The following is a 23,558-nucleotide window of genomic DNA, read 5'->3' as shown; positions in this document are numbered from 1 at the left end:
GAGCTTTAGTAGAGAAATAGGCAATCTGACCATAGAAGCAGAGTCTTTAGAAGGAACCAGGTGAGGCACACCTTGATTTTTAGGTTTTCAAGATCCATTTTGGGCTTCTGAACTTCAGAACTATAGGAGAATAAATTATGCTGTTTTAAGGCATTGGGTTTACAGTACTCAGAACTGTGTCCGTCCCTACCAGGCTTTACCTGGAAGAGCAGGGGCCCTGCCCCTGCACCTCACATCCACTGGGCCTAGTCACATCAACTTCCTCACCCTGTGTCCCACGGACAGCGGCTCCACTTTCTTTCCCACACGATATGTCCTTTCCAGCTTCCTTGCCTCCGGACTCCAATGAGATCCAACAACAAGCAGCTAAAATGTGGCTCTTGGGGGAGGTCCCTTCCCCAAAGTCCCTGCTGGCTGTCCAGTACACAGAGGACTTTGTCCTGCTCCTAGATTATTTGGGGATACAGTCCCCACTAAGCCCCAGGCATCTGTTCTACCCTCCAGATCTCTGCCCTGCATGCCTACTATGAGCTCCCTGATTCTGCCAAGCCTGGAAAGCTAGTAAGCTGAAAATAAAGTAAGAAGACTGGGAAGGAGGTGCTTAGTTCTTTGACCTGGGGAAAAGCTGGCTGGGGGACATCAGGTGGAGACTGTACGCTGGCCAGCTGCACTTAGCCACGTGGAGGAGAGCGTGGAACGTTCGGTGCTGGCATCTCACCCTCGCTCCTCAGCAGTTCTCGTTGGCAATAGCATGGTAGAGTGCCTCCCATGGTGTTGGGCCCCCTCTGCCCATCAAGGCCGTGGATAAAAACTTAACACTATTACTGAAAAGGAGGTAGCAGCCAAGGTCACTGGCACAGGGATGTCTAACTCCTCTCAGCCCCAAGGCAGTGTGTATGTTGGGGCTACATAATAAGGCTGTACCAGCCGAATTGCAGGTTCTCAGGGTAGGCGCCATCTGCCCCTCCTCTTATTTAATATATTTCCTGCTTGCTGGGGCGGGGGGGGGGCGATGTGTGTGAGAGGAACCCCATTCCAAAGCAGCTCATGGAAGAGGGCTCTGCATCTCAGAAAGCAATCACACATGAGGAAGAGCATGTTTTATCTGGTCCATACGGTGCCTTCAGAAATGTGAAGCCAAAAAGAAAAAAAAAAAGAAAAGGAAAGGAAATTGGAAGCCATACTTTAAAAAATTAAGGAAAATCACATCAATAATCATGATAGCTGAATTCTCTTGGTAGTAAGAGAATTGCTGCCCCAGATCCAGACACTTCTCGAAGGTCAAGGTCAAGGGAGCCAAGGATGGGCTATCCCTTCAGATGAAGTCTCTGCTCCTCTCTGAGCCCATGGTGAAGCCAGAATCAAGTGTCATGTGCTGCCACATTCATTTTAGCAGAGATGTTTTCTCTGTCATCCGTATTTATATCAAAACTGAGGAAATGAAAGCCAGGCCAAGGGTGGCAGCAATGTTTTTTCCTCTACTGCTGAACCCTTGCGAGACTTGGAGTTTGCACATCTTGTCTTAGGACTGTGGAATTTTCTGCAAATGGCTCTGTGTAGGACCTAGAGATCTTTGTGGAATCTCAAGCGCAGCTCACCGAAGGCTGAGATAACCAGGCCCACCACACCACCAGCAAACCAGCTTCTCAGTGTACTCAGACTGAGAAGCCTCAGATAGACTCTGCAGCTGCAATTGCACTGAGGATCTTGAGATGGCCCTCAATAACCTGGGAAAAACCTAAATGGGATCATATATACCCTTATAAGAAGAAGAAGGAGGGACATCTAATACCCACACAGGCAGAAATGGAGGATGTGATGTGACCACAAGCCAAAGGAAGCTGGCAGGCACCAGAAATCTGAAAGGGCAAGCAACAAATTCTCCCTTAAAGACTCTAAGTCTTTTTCTACAGATAACTTGATTCATGACTAGGAGACATATTCCATACTGGTCTCCAAAACTAAAAGAGCATACATGTTCTTTGTTTTAAGCCACCTATTGCTTCGAGGAGAAGGCAGTACCAGTCCCAAGGGCAGAACAGGCCTCCTGACCCAGTCAGGTCTCTTCTTCCTACCCTTGCTTCTTCTTTCTACTTGGGCTCCCTCCTCAACAACCCCAGTGGGGCTTGGCAACACAAACTACCCATCAATATGTAGTGGGATATTTCAGAACTACACCCAGAAGTTGCACGGGGTGAGGTTGGAAGATCCTTTCTGTTAACACCTCCTGCCTGTCAGCCAGAGCCACATGGATAGAATTTACTGGAAGAAAAGGTCCCTGCTGTGGTTTGGATGTGTTTGGGCTCATGCATTAGAAGGTGGCTCCTGCTATTGTGACACCACTAAGAATTAGGCACTTACCAGCGCCCCAGCCAAAGGGAATGCCCAATCCTGAGCTTTCAGACTTCCAAACTATAAGGTAATTAAGCCTCTTTCCTTTATAAACTTAGCCTACCCTGGGTATTTGATGATAGTAACAAAAATGGACTACTATAGACATTTAGCATTTCAGACCATTTTGTATTGGTGTAACAAAATACCTGAGGGAGACTAGTTTATAAATAAAGAGGTTTATTTGGCTCATGATCCCAGTGGCTAGAGAATCCAAAAAGCAAAGTTCCTACATCTTGGCTTGGCCTTCCCTTTGACTGAATCCCAACATGTTGAAGAGGAAGAAAGGAAAACACAGCAGTCTGCAAGAAGCCAAACACAGGGAGTGATCTGTGTTTATAACCATCTTATAAGAATTCCTTCACAGGGCCAGGACCATGGTCTAGTGGTAGAGTGCTTGCCTAGCATGCACGAAGCCTTGGGTTTGATTCTTCCCTACCACATACACAGAAAAAGCTAGAAGTGGTGTGGTGGCTCAAGTGGTAGAGCATTAGCCTTGAGAAAGCCCAAGGACAGTATCCAGACCTTGAGTTCAAGCCCCAGGACTGGCAAAACAAATACATAAATACATAAGTAAATAAAAGAATTCATTCACTCCTGTGCATCCTAACCAAATCTATGAAACCAGTTTAATCTATTCATGAGGATGGAGCCTCTAAAAGCTAACCACCTTCCACTAAGCTCCACCTCTTAAAGGCTCTAAAACCTCCACGCTGCTCTACCAGAAACCAAGCTCGCAAAATATGAAACTTTGAGGGCACACAGCACATCCAAACCATAGTACCTTGATTATGAATCACACACATACACCTCCACATACCCATACATTCCCTACATCCCCTCTTCACTGAGTTCCTACTGTGTCCTCTTCTCCACCCAGTGACAGAGTTCAGCTGTCACTGGGCCCTGACAAGACCCAATCTGATGGAAAGTTGAACTGCCTGAGGTCACCCCAGGCCCTCAGCCTCTCCCTGGCATAAACAGTGTTGGGATCTCCTCCAGTCAGTGAGTCGACCTCAGCCCTGGGCCATGCATGGTCTATGAGGCACATCCAAGAGGAAATAGGCTCTCAGTGGGCCCAAGTCACTCACTCAGGGTTGTGTCGACACTGGACAGGAACGTCAAAAAAATAAGAACGAACCAAACTCCAGGCCATAGCTGTGGTCCTGACTTAGCCCAAGGCCCACACCCAGTCCACAGTCTGAGCTCCCAGCTGGAGACACTGGGCTTGAAGCCCAGGACTGAGGCCTAGAGCTCAGCCTTGAACAGGTTACCTCCTCCTCACAATGGCCAATTACCAACGCCCACATTCCAATCCAGCCTCACCCCTGACCTGGACAGACAGCCTTAATCCAGCAGCTTCTACAGCCAATGCTTTATTCTGAGTTTGAAGCTTCTTTCCTGTGTTTTGAGTTCCAAATTCTCATTAAAGATCCATGGATTGGGATTATAAAACGGAGGGATGGTACAATGGAAAAGGCCAAAACACTAGCAGAAATTCAGAAAATAAATCCAAGCTAGCTAGACTATAAGAGAAGTGCTATCACATTTAGGATGATAAGAACCATATGGAATTTGGGCTCAGAGACATGGCCAAGGGCACCTGGCCAGCTACACTGTGCAGCCTCCACCCTGAGTTGGCAAAGAGAGAGTGGACCTAGAGCTACCCAGAATCTTCCAGTGGAAGCCAGATCAGAAATACCAAGCCCCAAACCCAAAGTAGAGCTTGCTACTCTGGCTCTGTGAGGCTCCAAATAGGAGACCACCTGGCCACCACCTGCTCTTTCCCATTCCAGGGTCCAAAGCACAATGGGCTTTGAAGTTTAAAGATATGATGTTCCACAAGTGAGTAGTAGCTGCTGACAAACACCTCCAGGGGCTTCATAAAGCATCTCTCTCTCATAGGGTCCAAAAATAACCGTGGGGACCTTTCCCCATAAGTGACCAGGAGAGGAAACAGGGAAAGGGCTAGTGCTCTTGGTTACAGCACTGAGGCCAAGGTGTAGACCTCGTCTAGACCTCCATCCCTCTCCTAACACTTGCCAGATCTTAGGGTAATAACCATTGGACCCTTGAAAAGCCTCTACGCCCTGTGGCCAGCCACACAGATAGGCCATTCCTGGGGCTCAGCCTGCCTCCAGGCCTGCATAAAGGGTATCTGAGCCTCACAGGATGGACCTCTGGGAACCAGGAGTTCAGAGAGCTAAGGAGACATCCAATATTTCCCATTCTTCCCTCCCACCTGCAGAAGCCTTACCTGAATCCAGGACCTGTGGTCCCCCCAGAGGAGGGGGCTTGGGAGTGGGTGGTCGGCGATATACCACATGTACACGGCCCTGCTCGGCCTCCTGCTCTGCCAACCCCTTCTCCAGAGGCTCAATGAAGAACTCCTCCTCCTCCATCCGAATAAGACCGGCCTGTGGAGGCAAAGGTGAAATGTTCAAATTCCCAGTGCAGAGACAAAGTAAGGGGAGCGGCGAGGAGGGCCAGAGTGGGGACAAAATTTTCCATCTAAAGATCCTACCCAGGACTCTGCTGTTCTCGGGTTGAACTGGGGGTGGGAAGTGAACCAGAAGGGCACAAACAGGAGCCCCCTCATGTGCTCAGAAATTCAGAGGTCAGAAGCACTGAACAGAGCTGTGCCTTATCTGGGTGAGGGGCTTTGCCTAGGGCAAACACTCACCATCACACACACACACACACACACACACACACACACACACACACACACACATCCAGTTTGACTTCCTTCCAGAAAAGTGACAGCGCTTTTAAAGTCCCAAATGTCAAGTGGGCAGGAATTCAGATATGGGTTTGGGCTCGTACATGGGCAGAAGGACATCAAGACTATGGCATCCAATGTGGGCTAAGAACCACCCTTATTCCCAGGAACTCAGGGTCCAAGACACAGGTCAAAACTGCCAGGGAGCACAGAGCCAATCCACAGACATGTTCAATTTGGGCCTAATAATTTTTTTTTTAAGTTCTGAATTCAACGCTCAATGAGATGTCATGTTTTAAAAGGTAGAGTTCTAAACCGGGCACAGTAATTCAGGCCTGCAACCCCAACTGCTTGCGAGGACGGTAGTTTGAGGCTAGCCAGAGCAACACGTTAATGACACCCTATCACAAAGAAAATGGTTCACATGGGAGGCACAGATAGAAGGAATGCCATTCAAGGCCAATCTGGGCCAAAATGGGACATATATCCAAGTTTGCTAAGAAAAAACAAACAAAAAACTTGGAACAGAATTTGGGGAGAGATGCCAGGGTCAGGAGGGCTTCCGGGTTGGTGACTGGCTGCGAAACACTTCCCTCACTCCCAACTCCAGAAAAATAATTATCCAATTTCTGATTTCTGGTCCTACATGTGATGATAAGGTAAAAAGGGACTTAAAATTGATGTGCTCAAGCCCAGGTTCTCTTGCTTGGGGAATTGCTCTGAATGATCAAGGTGGACCCTAAATGTAATCCTATATGCCTCCCTAGAAAAAGTGGCAGAGCAAAATTTGACCAATGAGAGGAAGATGAGAAATGACCAGGGAGGCAGAGATTAGAGAAATGAGACCATAAACCAAGGAATGCTAACAGTCACCTGAAGCTGAGAGGAATCCAAGATGATTTCTCCCCAAGAGCCTGGAAGACAGAACTCAGCCCTGGATTGCAGCCAACCTGATGTGACTCCAGGCCTCAGATCCTCAGAAATTGTGGGAGAATAGATTTCTGGACTTTGAAGTACTTTGTTATAGCAGTCACAAGAAATAAATACCAAGTCCCAGTGGGTGGTGTGGTGAAGGGGAAGGCTATAGAGCCACAAGGATACACTAGGCGTGGGGCAGAAGAGGAGGTATAGGAGACAAGCGAAATGAACTCACTGGGCTGCAAGGAGACCGTCTGGTAGGAAGCCTGCAAATCCCCACACTTCCGGCTCATCTCTGTGTCCAGGATTGGCGAGCAGTCAGTAAATGCTTGAGAGCTGAGTGAATGGATGACCCCAAAGCATGGGGACATGTCCTGAGAGACATACGGATGGGAAGGGTAAGGGGGTGGCCCCAGTCCAATGGCACGTGGTAAGCATGTTTACAACAGCAAGAATTCATCCCAGCATGCTGTCATGGACCTTTCCTTATGTGTGTGGTTTTGGAGGAGACTGTTGTCTGAAATCTGCCTTCAGTAAAACTTATTTAAGAAGTGTGGGAATTAACCTTTTACTGGGAGTGGGGCGGGCAAGTTGGGAGGAGGGAGACAGCCACATGTGAGCTACCCAAGCAGCTGGGTTCCCAGCAGCCTTTTCTGCTTGACCAGGTGACCTGGGGGAAGATGTCAAAGCTCCCTGAGACTATAAGTGGAATCTGTCTCTCCTTACAAGGTCGCTGCTGGAGCACGTGCCGCCAGGGACAGAGAACCGCGGCATGTGTGGCTAGTGATTCTCAACCCAAGCAATGTCACTGCAGCGTCAGGTTTTCCTCCCACCGACAGAGACCTCTAGGCAGCAGTGTTCTCAACTAGAAGCTCTGTGATATATTCCTGTATGGCATCAGCCCATCAATTGTTGGCAATTAGGGAAATGTATCTTGATGAACTTGGGTGACATCTGCACCACCCCAAGGCCAGTGGCTGACCATCAGGAAAGCAATGGATAGCCACCTCCAAGGTCAACAGCTCAGAGCCCCCTGAAACTAGGGGTTAATCCGTAGATAAGTGACTTGCCTACCCTTGAGCCCAATGGACAATCATTCCTCCAAAGAAGCTTATCACCCTGACAAGATCAGCTAACCTCCTTCCAAGACCCCTGGCCAGAATAATAGTGGATAAGGGGGGGCTTCTCTTTCACATGGAAAGTGGAGTTCATCAATAAAATGCCAGAGCTTCAAACATTTTAGTATGCATCCCAGGAGCAATCAGTCTATACCACAGAAGAAAACTGACAAGAGAACAAGGCACAAAATATAAGCTCCCTTGAGCTGAGTTCTTTTCCAGGACTTTGATTTTCCTGCTGCCTCTGGCAAGTGTTATCTGTTTTTACATGTAATTTTTTTATTACTAAGAATCAGTTTCCTCTCCCCACTCAGTAAATATTAAAGAAATCGTTCAAGCACTCTAGTGTGAAGAGCCCCCATCTGAGAGCCTGTTGGGGGCTTGCCTGTCTCATCCCATCCCTATCTAGCCTGCTGTCTTGCAGAATAACTGATACTCTGACCTTAGCACTCCCTCAGCAAGTCTGTGACTTCCTGCCAAATCTACCCAAGATTTTCCCCTGAGAGACAGAGACACTTCCAATCTATCCCCAACCTTGGGTGCCACCACACAGACCCAGGGCCTATCAGTAACTTAGCTACTAAGTCATCAGAAATTCAGATCTTGGTGAATTACAAAATGCCTCACCCAACCTCCTTTTTTGATGCCCAGTTCCTTAGCTGTTTGATTTTCTGGTGAAGTGGTCACTAGAAATAGAAGCTAAGAGATTTAAAAAAAATTATAAACATCCAAAGACTTAACTCCTATCCTCAGCTACTTGGAATTTTAAAGCATTCAAAATACAGACACTCATCATTAGGGTTTCATAGAAAGCAAGCTGGCGTCCTGTTCCCATGGGCGAAACTGTCTGCCTTTCCTCACTGGTTCCTCCCATGGGAGCCCAAGACTACAGCACACCAGCAGATCCCAGGAATATCAGTGACTGTAACAGTTTCTACCATTAACCTTGTCATCTCTGCAACCCCCAGCACCAAGACTGTCAGGTGTCTGTCAAGGAGACAGTGGTGATAATCAAGGGTAGAAAGAAGCCAAGTGTGGCAGCAGACACCTCCAATCCCAGCTACTTGGGGGAGGTCAGAGATTTGGAAGAACACAGTTCAAGGTTAGTGGGTAAAAAGTTCCCAAGATCTCAACTCAATCCATAAGATGGAGTGCAGGCTAAACACAGAGAAAGACAGACATGGACAAAGACAAGGCAGCAGAGATCAGTGCCAGTTCCCTCTTTTTCTTCCCCTAAACTCAACTTTGTTCTAAAACACACACACACACACACACACACACACACACACACACACACACACACACACAAAACTAGACAAAAAGAAAAAAGACACATAAAATAACATGTAAGTTACATGGCAGAAGAATGAAACACAGGCAACTCTCACAACCAAATAGAAACCGCACAATTACTTTCAAAAACGTTGCAAAAGAGTTCTACTCATCCTAACAAATATATGCTAGATCAAAACAGTTTTGGAGATTTTTCTCCACTGAGATTTTTCTCTGCTGAAGGAACAAATAAGCCTACGATACTCTGGTATCTGGGAAGGCGGGCCCTGATCAAGCCTAAGCTCACTGTGGTCTTGCAATGACAGCGTGGCTTCAAGGTCCTTCTTGTGGACTCAGTGCTGGGCGTTTTCCTGTAAAAATGAGTTTCCTACTAGGATTTACAGCTGATGTGCGGGTTAAATGAGATGCGGTAGGTGGAGCAGTCGGCACGGTGCCTTGGAAAAGAGAGTCTATTATCGTTGTCATTATTATGATGACATGGGAGTTGCTGGGAAACATGCTTAACTGAGTTTGTGATAAGGTCTGGAGGTAAGTTTCACATTTTTATTGTATTCTCTGTAGTTTTTGAGATTTATTTTTCTTTTTTACAAAAGGCATGTATCAAAACAGGCCATTTGTTTGAAGAATGGAACAGAGAGAAAGGGAGTGGGGGGCGGGGGTAGGCAAGGACAGAAAGATGCAGAAAAAAAAGGGATACACAAGATGTCTACTGGGGAGCCTCACAGAGGCCAGCATGGGGGCTGGCCAGGCAGCCTTCCTTCTAAATCAGACAACACTAAGATAGCTCCCTCAGGGCCTGGCCTGTCTAGCCCAAGAGAGCTCTGACTGTCCCCTGCTCCGTCCCTGCAATCAGCTCCTCCATTTCCACAACCTCTAAGCACGCCAAAGCTGGGACTGACTCTGGGAAATGGACATAGCTCGCCAGACCTGACCAAGACCAAGAGGTCAGCAGGTCAGGCTCAGACCCTGGGACCACATTAGGCCTGCCCATCCATCACGAGACTTGACACTCGTCCCTGCCAGATGCTCTGGATGACATTTCCCAGGTCTCGCTCGGTATGAAGCCCGAGTCGGGGAATGTCCCCAGTCGCAGATTAACATTCACATAAATAACAGGGCGCTCACCACTAAAGAAGAAAAATGACTTTTAGCTACAGGCACATTTGCCAAGCTATCAAAAAGCAAGATCTTTCTTTCTGAGTTACCATATCCCACCAGCTGGACTACAACACACTGTGGCCTTGAGACAGAGAGATGGAGGAGAGCTCACGGAATAATATCCAAGTTCCTTGTTCAACAGACCCCACCCAACAGGTCCTTGGCTGGGCTGGCACTGGGCACTGGACAGTCCATGTCAGCTAGAATCCAACGCCTTTGTGGGGCTCTCCTTTTCTGACCTATCCCCACGAGCCTGCATGTCTCAGCACAACTGGCCCCTGCCCAATCCAGACAAATCGTGCCCAGTCTGGGCAGAGGGTACAGAGTGGCAGGTCTCAGTTCCAGCCTATGCTTTCTCCCTAGTTGCATGCTATTCGGGGGGAGGGATACTGTATCCCCACCTCGTCAGCCATTTATATCCAATAAGACCCCAGAACCTGCAAGCATTGCTACCATCCATGGGATACCCCAGGGTGACTCACCCTTGAAAGCAGATAAAGCCTGCTAGGCCCCGCTGAAGGGAGCTGTTGACCCCAGGCCACCCCTTGGCATTCACTGCAGGCTCATTCCATAGCTTCCAGACTAAATGCTCCGAGGGGAAGTCCCTCTCTCTCTCTCTGTGTCACACACACACACACACACACACACACACACACACACACACACACACACATTCATATCACAAAGACTCTAGTACATTGCTAGGGTTGTTGTAACCAAGTACCACAGGCTGGACAGCTTAAACAGCGGAAGAAATTCATTCTCTCACTGTTCTGGATGCTCACTGGAAGCTAAAGATCAAGGCCTCCGCAGGTTGATTCCTTTTGTGACCACCCTGCTTGGCTTGCACGTGGCTATCATCTCCGAATCCTCCTGTGGGCCTATTCTGTGTGTGTGTGTGTGTGTGTGTGTGTGTGTGTGTGTGTGTGTATCCTAATCTCTTCTTATAAAGACACTCATATTGGATTAGTGCCCTCGTTTTAACTTAATTAATCACCTCTTTGAAGATCTTGTTTCTAAATACAGTCACATTCTGAAGGAATGGTGGGGAGGAAGTGTTAAGACTTCAACACATAAATCTGGAGCACAGCACAGAGAGCCACCATGTACCACCCAGGCAGAGCTGGCTGCTAAAAGACTCATTAGGGGCTTGGGGGAAGTAGCTGAGCAGAGCTATTGCTCAGGCAGGGAGAGATTCAAGTCACCTGGACAGGCCACTGTCTGAACCACTCCCCAGTGGGCCACAAGTCAGGCAAGTGAACAAGCTTCAACTTCTTTGAAGTCTAAGCATGCCCAGGGCTGGCCAGACGGGACTCCCTCCTGAATGAGCATCCCTACCTGTATGACCCAAGTGGTATATAGCCAATGGGTAGTGAGCAGAGCAGACCCCTCCTCCTAATCCAGTTCCACTTCTCTTTGAAAGACCGGTAGGAGCCTCGCTCCAGAGCCCAGCTGCAGGCTGCCTTCCTCCATTCCTATGGCTATTTATCAAGAGTTTGGTTAGGGCTTCTGCCAAGGGATACCCCATATGCTATCAGCACCCCCAGAATTTTCTGGGCCTTTCAAGGCTGAGTCTGAAAAGCTGCTGGAAGAGTAGGCTTGTCACTCCTGCTTTGCAGAGCAGAGTGGCTCAGGAAGGAAAGGCTCAGTTCTGGGGAGGTGGGAGGTAGAGCTCTACTTTCTCCCATGTGGGCAGGGACGCTGCCCTGTGGCCACAGCTGAGAGAAAAGGACACCATCCAGCAAAAAGCAAGAGCAGACATGCAAAGCCTGACAGAGAATGTGCAGACAGACAAAACTCATCACTGTTTCTGTCAACCATTCCCCACCCTAAGCCTCAGTTTCCCCGGAGGTGGTGATAGTGAGACTCCGTGCAAGTATACCCTTTATGCCTACGTGCACGAGAGTTTCAGGTCTGGAAGTTTCCCTGGACAAAGGATCTTGACTTTCACGTGTCACTACAGGCTGTCACCTCCTGAGGTCCCTGGCTACAATCCCCTCTCTAAGCATTTCGGACCTCGTGCACATGAGAGTCCTGGCACCCTGCCCCACTTTGGTTTTCTTCAAATCCGGCTTCCTTTTCTGCTCCAATAGCCGAGGCCCGCCCTGGTATCCGGGGCAGGCTGACCGCCGACCGTCCTCTGCCCGCCTACCCAGCTGCCGTTCCTGGGAGGGCAGCCCTGCCAGGGCCTAAGGCTGTCTGCTGCCCCTTCTTGTCCAGATTTCCTAAAACAAAAACCAGGCCACACCATCTGATGAAGGATCTCGTCTGGTTTATTTATGGGAAGAGACGGGGCTCTCAGAGCCAGGTTGTCTGAGCTGTGGCCAGGCTGCCTGGCAGGCCTTCAGATGCTGTCCATCATGTGTCCTCACCTGGAAAGTGGTGATGGGGGGAAAGGAGGGCAGGGAATTGGGACAGAGAACCAGTGAGTACCTGCTGGTGACACCAGGGTGTTTCTTCCTTTTAGACCAAGAATGACTGCTCACATGGCCCTGGCCTCGTCATCAGAGCTCAAGCAGGGAACCCAGGCAATAAGATTTGCAATGCCCAAAGGTTCTAGACCTAGAATAAAGGCTGGCTCAGGTATGCCTGCCATTAATGGATGCGACTGACGGTTTAGGGGACAATGGCTCAGGTGCCCTATGAGATCCTGCTTATCACAGGGGATGTGGCTATCAGCTATCACAAGGCAATATCAAGGACACGTTCAGTAACCTTGTCAGCCCCAAATTCCCACCCACCCACCCACCCAGATGCCCTGACACAGCATGGCTAACCATGCATGAAAACAGCCCTGAGTAACAGTGGAAGCCGAACAATGAATTGCGTTGGGCCAGGTACAGAGCACAAGTATCCAGGAGTCCCTAAAATCAGGCTGCAGCCCTCGGGAAGCTCTCTTAACTGCAAGATGGCCTCTCCTCATCTCGGCACTCGGCACACCCACTATTCAGAGACAGCCTGCCTTACTATGCCATGGAAGATCCCACCCTCAACGTGGTGAAAGGATAAATGGTCCATTTTAAAAGAACTCTCTATGACCAACCTGGGGTCATTTAAAATCATAAGTGATGACAGTAATAGATTACAGACCCCAGAGTAGAAATAAATACACCTGAATCCAGACAAGTATGAACAAATGGCTGAATAATAAAACCAAGGGGAAGAGGGGCAGCTATTCTACATGGTAGAATTCAATTAATAAATGTTGACAAACTGATGAACATAAAAAATTAACCATCATACGCACTATATGCTAACAGCATAGTAAGAACTATTCTAGGTGAGGCGCTGTCCGTGAATGCTAAATTAGCAGGCAGCCGACTGATGGGAGATAAATATTTCCATCCTCCTACCTCGCTTCAAGAGATTTATTAATTATCAAGGAAAAAGGTCAAAGAAACCCCCAAACCCATCTCTAGTTACTCATAGTCAACAAGAAGATGATTACAGAACAAGAAGTTATCTTGAGGGAGGGAGGGAAGGAGAGAGAAAGAGAGAGAGAGAGAGAGAGAGAGAGCATATATCTTCAATGAGAGAACATAGTTATATCTATTTTACTATTAGCTATTGTTTATCCCTTACTGTACTTAATTTATAATGTAAATTTTCATTGTGCTTGTGTTTTTCATCTGTATAAAAATAATATATACAAGGTTTATTCAGTACCTTTCATTGGTTCAATCCTCTCCTGGGAGTCTTGACACACCACCCCAAAATTTCAGGGGAAGTGACCACAAAGAGAGAATGCCACCATCGAAACTAACAAGACGACAGCCAAAGCCAGGCACTGTGGCTCACTCTTGAATCCTAGCTACTGAATAGGCTGAGATCTGAGAATGGAGGCTTGCAGGCAAATCATCAAGATTCTTACCTCCAATTACTGAACAAAAAGTGGGACTAGAGACATGGCTCAAATGTTAGAGTGCCAGCCATGAATGAAAACCCCAAGGGAGAACATGACGCCCTGATATCAATGGCTTCCCATACCAAAAAGACAGTGACTGTATCCCAAGGCTGCATGTGTGGTGAGACCCTGCAGAAGGTCTGTCACTCCAATGAGATTCCTGCCCAAAGTTCATAAACTCTAACACAAGGCAATATCAGACAAGAAGGTGTGGAGGTGTACTCTACAAAAGAGCCAGCCAAGGTTTTCCCAAAGCGTTCCAAAGGTATGGGTGAGGATGGGAGAGAAATACTGGGAAAGAGCGAGGGAAGGGGTGACAATGTCCACAAAGAAATATACTCATTACCCCTCTCACCATTAAAAAGGTAAACAACGTGTTCAGATCATGAATGGAAAATTGGTTCAGATCGTGCCAGGCAAGCTCCTGTAGGGAACAAGAAAATGGACATGGGCTGGAAAACCAGCAAGATTCAGATCAAATTTAGAGACTAAGTAGTAGTATTATAACATCAAACCAGTGTCCTGTGTTTCAGTTTCCATTTTGTTCTACGCTGAGTCAAAAAGTTAACATCAGGGGAAGGGGGAAGGGCAGATAGGAAACTTATGAGATTTTTTTTTTACTATGCATTTTTTTCAAAATAGCATACATCTATAATTAATTCCAAGTAAATATTTTAGATACATATAATTGTATGCCTGGCCCTCTGGCAAGTTCATTCTTCAGGTTAAGTCACCTCTCCGTGGAGCAGAGATGCCCCACCTTGTCTACCACATCCCTGGCTGTCAAGGAAATGGTCCTGAAGCAGAAGGTAGTGAGTTCCAAGAGAGGAAGCAGCAAGTGCAAGGCCCCTGGGGAGGAAGCAAGCTTGGTTCCCATTTCAGGGACATAGAGAGTCGTCTTGGTCTGCTATCTGTTGCTGTAACTAAACAACCCAGACCTGTTTTTATTGTTGTTGTTTATAAATAGAAGTTCATTTTGGCTTGTGGAAGGAGAATCCAAGAGCAGTGTGTGATGCCATCTGCTAAAGGCTTCTTACTGTACCACAGCATGGCAAAGGGAATCATGTGGTGAGACGGAGAACGGCGCTCTTGAGCACTGTCCTGTTTTATCCTCTGGACATTTTCTAGTTCTATACCCTGCAAAGTGGGAGCCCAGAATGGCTGCACTACTAGGACCCCAGATTGGTGAACTCCAGTCAAAATGACTCCTCGTAGAATGTACATTTGAGACACTGTCAGTCACAATTTGACCAATATCAGTGCAAGCAAAATTTTTTTTAAAAAAAGTAGATCACCAAAGCAATCTACTGTAGAGCCTTCCATTTCTCACGCAACTTCCTGAGGCTATGCTTGGATCCCTTCAAATCACCCCATTTCTGAGTCTCCCTAAGCTTGTTTGTCTGATCCTATTTCCCTTCTGCATGACTCAAGGTCAATTTCAGTCAGCTCACATAGAATGAGAAGCCTTCCTGTGTTCAAGTCTATGAGGATATATATATCTTCATATATATGTGTGTACATACACAGATATATATGTACCGATGCCTCTGTCTGTCTGTCTATCTGTCTGTCTGTCTGTCTGTCTATTTCAGCAAAGATTCTTTGGGTTCCCCAGAGCTCTGACCTCTTTCCCTGGGAGCTGAGATCTGCTGTTCTTCCCGTAGCTCTAGGCACCATGACCTCACTCTGGTGACAGCCAGTGGCTTCTCACTCACAGCACTCCAACCCGGAGTCACCCCTCCCTCCCTGTTTATGGGGAGGACAGTCTGGCCCCTTCTTTTTTCCAAGATAAAGGACATGTTATTGTGTTGCTTTGTCCTGACAGACTCACACTTGCTTTAAAAAAAAAAGTGTTAATCTTCACCAAAGAGACCAGGGCACTACGTGTTCCTCTAAGTAAGGCAAATAATGAGCTGATTTGCACAGGAAGAGCCTCTGATTCTTGCAGGTTTGGTTGAGATCAGAAATAAGACTTGAAACCACACACACACACACACACACACACACACACACACACACACACACACACCAGCATCTCAGTGTGAAAAGCAAAACCTTTCCTCACAAGTGACTTGGGGCCAAGAATGCAGATGGATTTGAAGCAATCTCTGTCCCTCTCTGTAGACTGAACCATGACAGTGGCTGGAGGACCTGTGCCTAGGGCTCACCTGGCCATCTTCAATGGCTGCCAAATCACAGCCCAGGACAAGCATGGAATTGTTACCTTCCTGTTGCCATGGGCAAGATATCATTGGTTGCTAGGTCACAACCCAGGCCACATAGGTACCACCATGTCACAAGAAGTGACCAGTGGTCTGAGAGATGCTCAATTAACTGGCCTCTGATGTGCTCTTGTTTCTAGGTTTTGGTGTATCCAGAACACTCAGCTTAGGGACTGGGAACCAAGGGTACAGTGCTTTGTGTTAGATTCTCATGGCAGTAACAGACACCTGAAACAGTTAGCTCCCAGATTCAGAGGGTTCAGTCCAGAGTCCCTTGGCTCCACTGCTTTGGGTTGGAGGTAAGGAGCCGAGGAAACTGACGGGAGCAAGAGGAAGGAGCCAAAGACAAGAGACGAAGGGCCCACTCCCACTGACCTTCAACAAGGCTCCACCCTCCCAAAAGTTTCTTCCGCCTCCCCAAATAGTGCCACCAGCTGGACACTGAGCTTTCAAAACATGAGTCAGGCAGTGGGGCGTCCTTTCATTAGTTAAACCATAACAGAGCTACAGCCACAGCTGAGAGCCCAGAAGTACATCCAGTCGATCATTTTGAAACGATACTCATCTATTAGCTACTCAATCCTTTGGAACAGGAAAGACATGTCTCCTCCCATGCTATCCCACCAGATACCCCCTCATCAGGGTCCTTCTTCTTGTCCAACAATTTACCTGGTTCTCCCAAGGCTGACAAAATCTCTCTTTCCCTTCCCACCCACCCTTCTCTTCCACCCAGCTCCCATGGCCTCTTCAACTCCTCCTCAAGGCCACTGGGGACCTTCCTTCACAGCCTCCTCTTTCAGCCTCTCTCTCTAGCTGCATCTCAGTTATCTTAGTACCACAGGGCACCGGCTCATGCTTACTTTACTCTCTTAACATGGCATACACATTCTCTTCCAAAGCCCACCTAACATTTACAAAAGCTGAGCAAATACCAAGAGATGTAGGTCATTCAGAATTCTCCAAGTCTTGGAACACATCTATGTTGTCTCTGTGCTCATAACTTCAGTGTGGCTGGTCTGGACGGGGGCATCTCTGCAGTTTCCATGGAGACAAGATGTTCCCACGTGGTCAGAGTTTGGCAGCTGGGAAAGATGTCTGCCTCCCTGTGGCTATGATCCGAGCACACACATTCCCTCCAGGATACATGCCGAATCCCGGATGCCCAGGTGAAAGTATGAGAGAGGGGGCCTTTGAAGGGTGATTAGGCCAGGAGGGTGAACCCCTGATGGGTGGGTTAGTAAGACCTTGGGAGAATATTTACTATTTCCACCACCTGGGGACAAAATGAGAGGGTGCAGACACTCAATCTGGTAGCACCTTGATTTTGTACATCTGGCCTCCAGAACTGTGAAAGGTATATTTTGTTGTAGGATAAGTCACCTACTCTGTTGTATGTTGACATAATAGTGCAAAGGAAATGAGACAACATCCTAGCCTGGGATGTGAAACGATGGATATCCAGAAAAACAAAACAAAACAGCAAGAGTGGTGGAGACAGACGCCATAGAACTGAGATACAACCTAAGTAAATAGAGAACTGTGTGAGAGTGAGGTGGTGGTGTTAGGAGAAAACAGATCCTGACAGGAAACGGAGATCTGTGCCAGTTAGGGTGGGATATCTCTGAAGGGTGGAATTTGAATATGCATTATAATAAGGTCTGACTTAATCCTACAAAAGGGGCTGGGGATGTGGCTTAGTGGTAGAGTGCTGACAAATAATTAATAATAATAATAATAATAATAATAATAATAATAATAGTGGTAGTAAAATAAACCTATAGACAATAATGAGGTCAGAGAACATTTGGTTAAAACTTATCTAAATAAAGCAACCACTTCTTAAACCTTCCCCCAAATATCTCTTTAAAAAAATTACAAGTAAGCTTCAAGAGAATGAGAATCTGATTTATCCAAATTTATGAGTGAGACCAAAGCTGCTGCCAAGAGGCAAATTCATAGCTTTGGATGTTTCAAAGTTACAGAACCGAATGAAAATAGATGATACGGGCATTCAAGTCACCAAAGCAGGAGACCAACAATACACCACAGTAAATAAGATAATGAAATTGATAAGATCTCAATCAATAGGATCAATCAAATCAATAGGATCTCATTTATAAAAAGTTACATATGTCACTAAATAGAAGCTGGCCACTGAAATACCAGCTAAGTGACAGTTTGTATTGCTGATGAAACAACAAGCTCAATAACTTAAAACAACACAAATTTACTATCTTGAGAGTCCTTGGGATGAAAACTCATAATGAATCCCTTCAGCTAACAGCAAATATAAGGGGGACTATTCTTTGTGGGAGCTCTAAGCAGGGTCTGTTTCTTTGCCTTTTCCAGCTTCTAGAGGCCTCCCAGACTGGTTGGGCTTACAGCCTCTTCCTCCATCTCCAAAGCCAGCAGTACAGCCATCCATGACTCTGACCTTCTGGCTCACTTCTTCCACTTTTAAGATCCTTGGACGGACACAAATGGCTCACCCCTGTAATCCTAGCTACCAAGGATCTCAATTCAAAGCTAGCCTGGGAAGGAAAAGTCCGTGAGACTCTTATCTTCAATTAACCACCAGAAAACTTCAAATAGCACTGTGGCTTAAAGTGGTAGAGCATTAGCCTTGAGCTGAAGAGCTTAGGGACAGCACCCAGGCCCTGAGTTCAAGCCCTATAACCAACAACAAAAAAAAAAAAGAAAAGAAAAATGAAATGCCACTGGACCCAAATGGATAATCCAGGATAATCGCTTTGTTTTAAATCTGGTGAATTATCAACTCTTAGTCTGAAAGTCTCATTCCCCATTGCCACATAACATGCCATATCCACAAGTTTCAGTGAGAATTATGTGGGGAATCATGACCACATATCACCGTGGCCACTTCCCAATAGTGAGAAGTCACGTTTCTCTTTTCTCTTTCCCCTTTTTTTTTCTACACTGATGCTTTTTCTTGGTAATGAGCCCATGTTTTTTTGTTGTTGGTGTTTCTTTGCTTTATTTTTGTTGGTGGTGATGGTGGCGGTGGTGGTGATGGTGGTTATAGGACTTGAACTCTGGGCCTGGGCATTGTAAGCCTATGTTTTATGTATTCAAAAATTATGTCCAATCAGGTGCCAGTGGTAAGTCCTAGCTACTCAGGAAGCTGAGAGCTAATGATTTTGGTTCAAAGCTAGCACGGGTAGAAAAGTACAGGAGACTCTTATCTTCGATAAAATAATAATAACAATAATAATAATAATAATAATAATAATAAAACAGAAATGGCGCTGTGGCTCAAGTGGTAGAGCACTAACCTTGAGCACAAAGTGGCTCAGAGACAGTGCCCAGGCCCTGAGTTCAAGCCCTAGGACTGGCAAAGGAAAAAGAGAAGGAAAACTAATGCTTAATTGGGGGGGGGGATCACAGCATCCTCTTACAGTACCTACTAAAGCGCCTTTGCAACCCCATTTTTGTGTGCTCTTCCTATCTCCCTATAGCCTGACCCAGGACAGGACAGACATTTCCATTTATGCATCTGGAACACAGGGCCTTTTGCTTAGCAAGCTTTCGAAAATGTTTCTAAAAACAGGCTAAGTTATAATCTCTTCAGAAAGAAGGCCCCTGGTTCTGCAGGAATGATGTACACACTCAGAAATGCACTTTAAAGCTGAGTTCCAAGTAAACACAATGTTATTATTTGAGAGTCCTTATACATAAAACTCAATTCGGAAACAGTCTGCAAAATGTAAGCCAGCAGACAGATAAAATGTTATTGCTCTAGCCCTGGAGAAAAGCCTCCATTTGTCTAGAGCCAGAAGAAAGATGTTTTAGAAGTCATAGGGTCCCGAGGGGAGAGGCACGTGGGTGTTCGCCATAGGCTGAGCACAGCTGCCTCCCCGAGGCTGCAGCCACTGGCTGCCAACCAAGGCCTCACAGCTGGCTGGAGGAGAACCTAGCTCCTCACCCTGGCTGATCAGGACAAATGGGTCCCTGCTTCGAGAATAACAGGGTGCCTCTGTCCCCTGGAGAAAACCTCAGAAAGCAAAGGGCATTGCTCCGAGCCCCGATGTAGCTTCAACACGACAGAATTCCCCAGGATTCTGAGCAAAGAATCAGGCCCAGTTGGTTAGAATGCTAACCAATGAGCCAAAGTATCAGATACCAAGTTCAAGTCCTGGTCTTGGACCTTTAAAAGAAAAGAAAAGAAAAAATCAAGCCAGACTGAGTGAGACCCGTGTGCTTTTATTTATTGGTAAGTTATAAGCAGTTGCCATGTGTATTTACAGATGCAGTGAGAGGTTTGACCTATGTGGACACGGCAGAAAGATTTGCTCAAGGGAATTAGCAAACACTACCTCACCAACACACTGTTCTGCCAAGCATTCTTCCTGTCACTTCCAAGCTCCTGGGCTTCTTTAGCCTCTTTTTCCCTATAAAATGACACAGTACAGTCACCTGTCACTCTGTGAGGAGACACATTCTGAGGAATGCATTGTTAGACAATTTCATCATGCAAACGCCAGGCAGTGTACTTGCACAGGCGAGAAAACCATGGTGTCACTCGTAACAGAATCCCAGGGGACCCCATTGGTGTCCATGTTGACTATATGATAATGCCAGGCATGATGTGGGGTGTGTGTGTGTGTGTGTGTGTGTGTGTGTGTGTGTGTGTGTGTGTTTCTTTGTGGATAATCAATTGGAAAAGAATAAATTCAGAGTAAAGCAATATCCTGGATACATTCTAATTTTTTTTCTGGCAATTTTTCTTGTGCTAATACTAAATTGTGTTTATTTGAGGGGGCTTCAAAGCTGCACCATCTAAAGTATGGGACCTGTTGGGAGCTGTATTTTGTCCAGCTGTGGCAGCTACAAACCACATGAGGTGGCTGAGTCCTTGAAAAGCGACGGGTCTGAACTGAGAGGTTCTCTGTGGGTAAAGTGCACCCTGGATTGCAAAGACAGTACCAAAAACCCAAAACCCCAAGAATGTAAACTATTTCACAGAAATTTTTAAAGTATTGACAACAGGCTGAGGGAAAATTTTGCACAGACAACTCATGACTATATTGCCTACTTACAGAGCTGTCAAGGGATTAAAATTAGATGAAAACCAAGTCAGTGAGCACAGTATTATTATTTTTTTTTTTTGCCAGTCCTGGGCTTAAGCTCAGGGCCTGAGCACTGTCCTTGGATTTTCTCAAGGCTAGACCTCTACCACTTGAGCCTCAGCACCACTTCCAGCTTTTTTGTATGTATGTGTTACCAAGGAATCGAACCCGGGTCTTCGTGCATGCTAGGCAAGCACTCTACCACTAGGCCAAACTCCTGGCCCCGAGCACAGTATTATTACTGTCACATCACAGAGTGGGAACCCAAGAGTCTAGGACATTAGGGCCCCATTCAATATCAACACCAAAGGGCCAGGTGGCCTCATATATCTACTTACCCTAAAGTGAGGCTCATTCTAGGTCCCCAACTACAATAGGAGAATCCCCAGAAGGCTACCCCACAGCTGATGGACTGTACACACCAGCCAAGCAGTACACAAACAATCTCCCTGGTCTGCCCCCTGAGGGTCCCCAAGGAACTAAGGGAGAAAAACAGGTTAAGCATTCCACTGTAAGTGCGCTGGGTTTGAGAATGCTGGATTGTGGGTCTGATGTGGACAATGGAGCTGTGTGGAAAGGGCCACATTTGGGGCAGGACCCCAGCACCACATGCCTTGAAGCTCTGCCCACCCCACCCCTCGGTAGAGTATTCTCACCCAGGTAGGTTTCCTATCCAGGTGGCCACAGAGCTAGACAGCACTGGCCGGTGTTGGGCTGCTGGGACTTCTGCTTCTCTAGCTGTAATTCATCTTCTTCTAAAAACAGCAGGGTAGCCAGGCCAGGGCACCCCAAACTGAGGTCACCAAGATACTCCATAGATACAGAGCTGCCTCCTACTGGTTTCTTCGGAGCCAAGAAGGAACTCCAAGGGCCTATGCAGGAAGGGGAGGGGACATGGTCCCAGATGACCCTTCCAAGACACCCTCCTGCCCCAGGGATCTGACAACCTGCCACAAAGCTCCACCTCCTCCCGGCTCCATCTGCCAACGGTACCAAGCTGGAGACTAAATCTTTAACGGATGGATTTTGGAGGGCATTCTAGATACCAATTATAGCCATTTTGGTTTTTTTTTTCTCTTTTATTTCCTTTCTTCTTTTCTCCATTCTTTCACATCCCCATGTCCATGACTGTCCACAGGCTCCTGAACCTTGACCGAGGAGAGCAAAGCTCTCTCAACTGGAGGAGCTGTGGTTCCAGAAAGCTAAAGCAAAACCCCCTTACTTAACGCACTTGTTTTTCTGTCTTTTCTTTTCTGTTACTGGGGGATCGAACTTAGGACATTATAGCCACTGAGCTACATCCCAACCCGAAGCCCCATTACTTTTCTGTCTCTCTCTGTGCAACTGAATGGGGTATGTAAAGCCCTGTCTTTAGCCAGGGTCTTGACACAGAGCCTCTCTTGGGCCTATCTTAGAAGGTTGGAGCAATGCAAAACCCCAGACTTGCCCCTGGAAGGGACAGGTGTGCGTCTAACTTGAACAAGGCTCCTGACATTGAAACCACAATCTGTAGCCATGATGGAATCTGCAGCCTGAAGCCCCGAAGAATCAATGATCGGATGAGGCAAAAATAACCTCCTGCTGTATAGCATTTGAACGAGATTCACGGTCTCATAGGGTAGTATAGAAATGGTCAGGATACAGCCCAACACTAGTTGGTGCTGCATTTGGATCTTAATTGTTCCCCCAAAGGTCCCTGCATTGAAGGTTTGGTCAGCAGCCTGTAGTAAGCAATGAGAAATGGGGGAACCTTTAAAAGGTAGGGCCTAGTAAGTATAAGTTAGGTGACTGGAACAAATCCCTGAAGGTTTCTGGATGCTATATGATTTGAGATGTTTCCTCTACCACACAATCTGAGCCATAATATGGGATCAACAATCCCTTGATTTGAAGCCTGTGAAACCATGAACCAAAATAAGCCTTTCTTCCTTATATGTGCATTACTTCTGATCGCTGATATTTTCTCATGGTGTTAGGAAACTGACAAGCAAATAAACAACAGCAACGACAAAGAAAAATGTGAAAATCTCCACTTAATAGATATGAAACCCAAACACCAGTGGCTCATGCCTGTAATCCTAGCTACTCAGGAGGCTGAGATCTAAGAATCATGGCTCAAAGACAGCCTGGGCAGGAAAATCTATGAGATTTTTATCTCTAGTAAACTACCCAAAAAAATCCAGTAGTGGCGCTGTGGCTCAAGTGGTGGAATACTAGCATTGAACAAAAGAAACCTAGGGACAGCACACAGACTGAATTTAAGCTTTAGGACTGGCACTCCCCACACAAAGATATTAAGACTATAATACCATATAGGTTTGGGTTATATGATAGTGTTGTCAAATTAGCTATTATAAATACAAAGTAAGGATTAAAAACTCCTGCGACTAATGGAAAAATAGTGTCAGTAAAAAAGTAAGTTGCTCTTTCTTTCTTTCTCTCTTTTTTTCAAAAACCAAATGGAAACCAGATGAGGTGGTACATTCCTGGAATTGTAGTTATTTAGGAGACAGTGGCAGAAGATGTACATTGAAGACCCATCGGACAAAAACTCATAAAAAAAAAAAAACCACAGGGCTGGGAGCAGTGGCTTATATGTCTTTGTGTCCCCACTGGGCACAAAGAAAACAAGTCAAGCACAACTTGGGCAAAAAGCTAGCAGGACATTATTTGAATGAGCAAGTTGGGCAGAGTTATGTACTCCCATACTGGAATCACTGCCTGAATCCAGCCATAGGCAAAATC

General features: G+C 46.6%; 1 protein-coding gene across 1 annotated transcript in view; it reads right to left on the bottom strand.

The window, feature by feature from the left end:
* Nucleotides 1–23,558, bottom strand: part of Adamts2 (ADAM metallopeptidase with thrombospondin type 1 motif 2) — a 136,543-nt gene that overhangs the window by 71,724 nt on the left and 41,261 nt on the right. Inside the window, exon 3 of the mRNA XM_090321145.1 lies at nt 4,649–4,808. Within this exon, the coding sequence (XP_090177271.1) occupies nt 4,649–4,808 (160 nt within the window). The remainder of the gene's footprint in view (nt 1–4,648; nt 4,809–23,558) is intronic.

This window comes from Megascapheus bottae, chromosome 29, assembly GCF_031878675.1.
Source record: "Megascapheus bottae isolate mThoBot1 chromosome 29, mThoBot2.hap1, whole genome shotgun sequence".
Classification (NCBI taxonomy): domain Eukaryota; kingdom Metazoa; phylum Chordata; class Mammalia; order Rodentia; family Geomyidae; genus Megascapheus; species Megascapheus bottae.
Note: the sequence above shows the minus strand (reverse complement) of the source record. Positions and strands in the feature narration are given on the sequence as shown.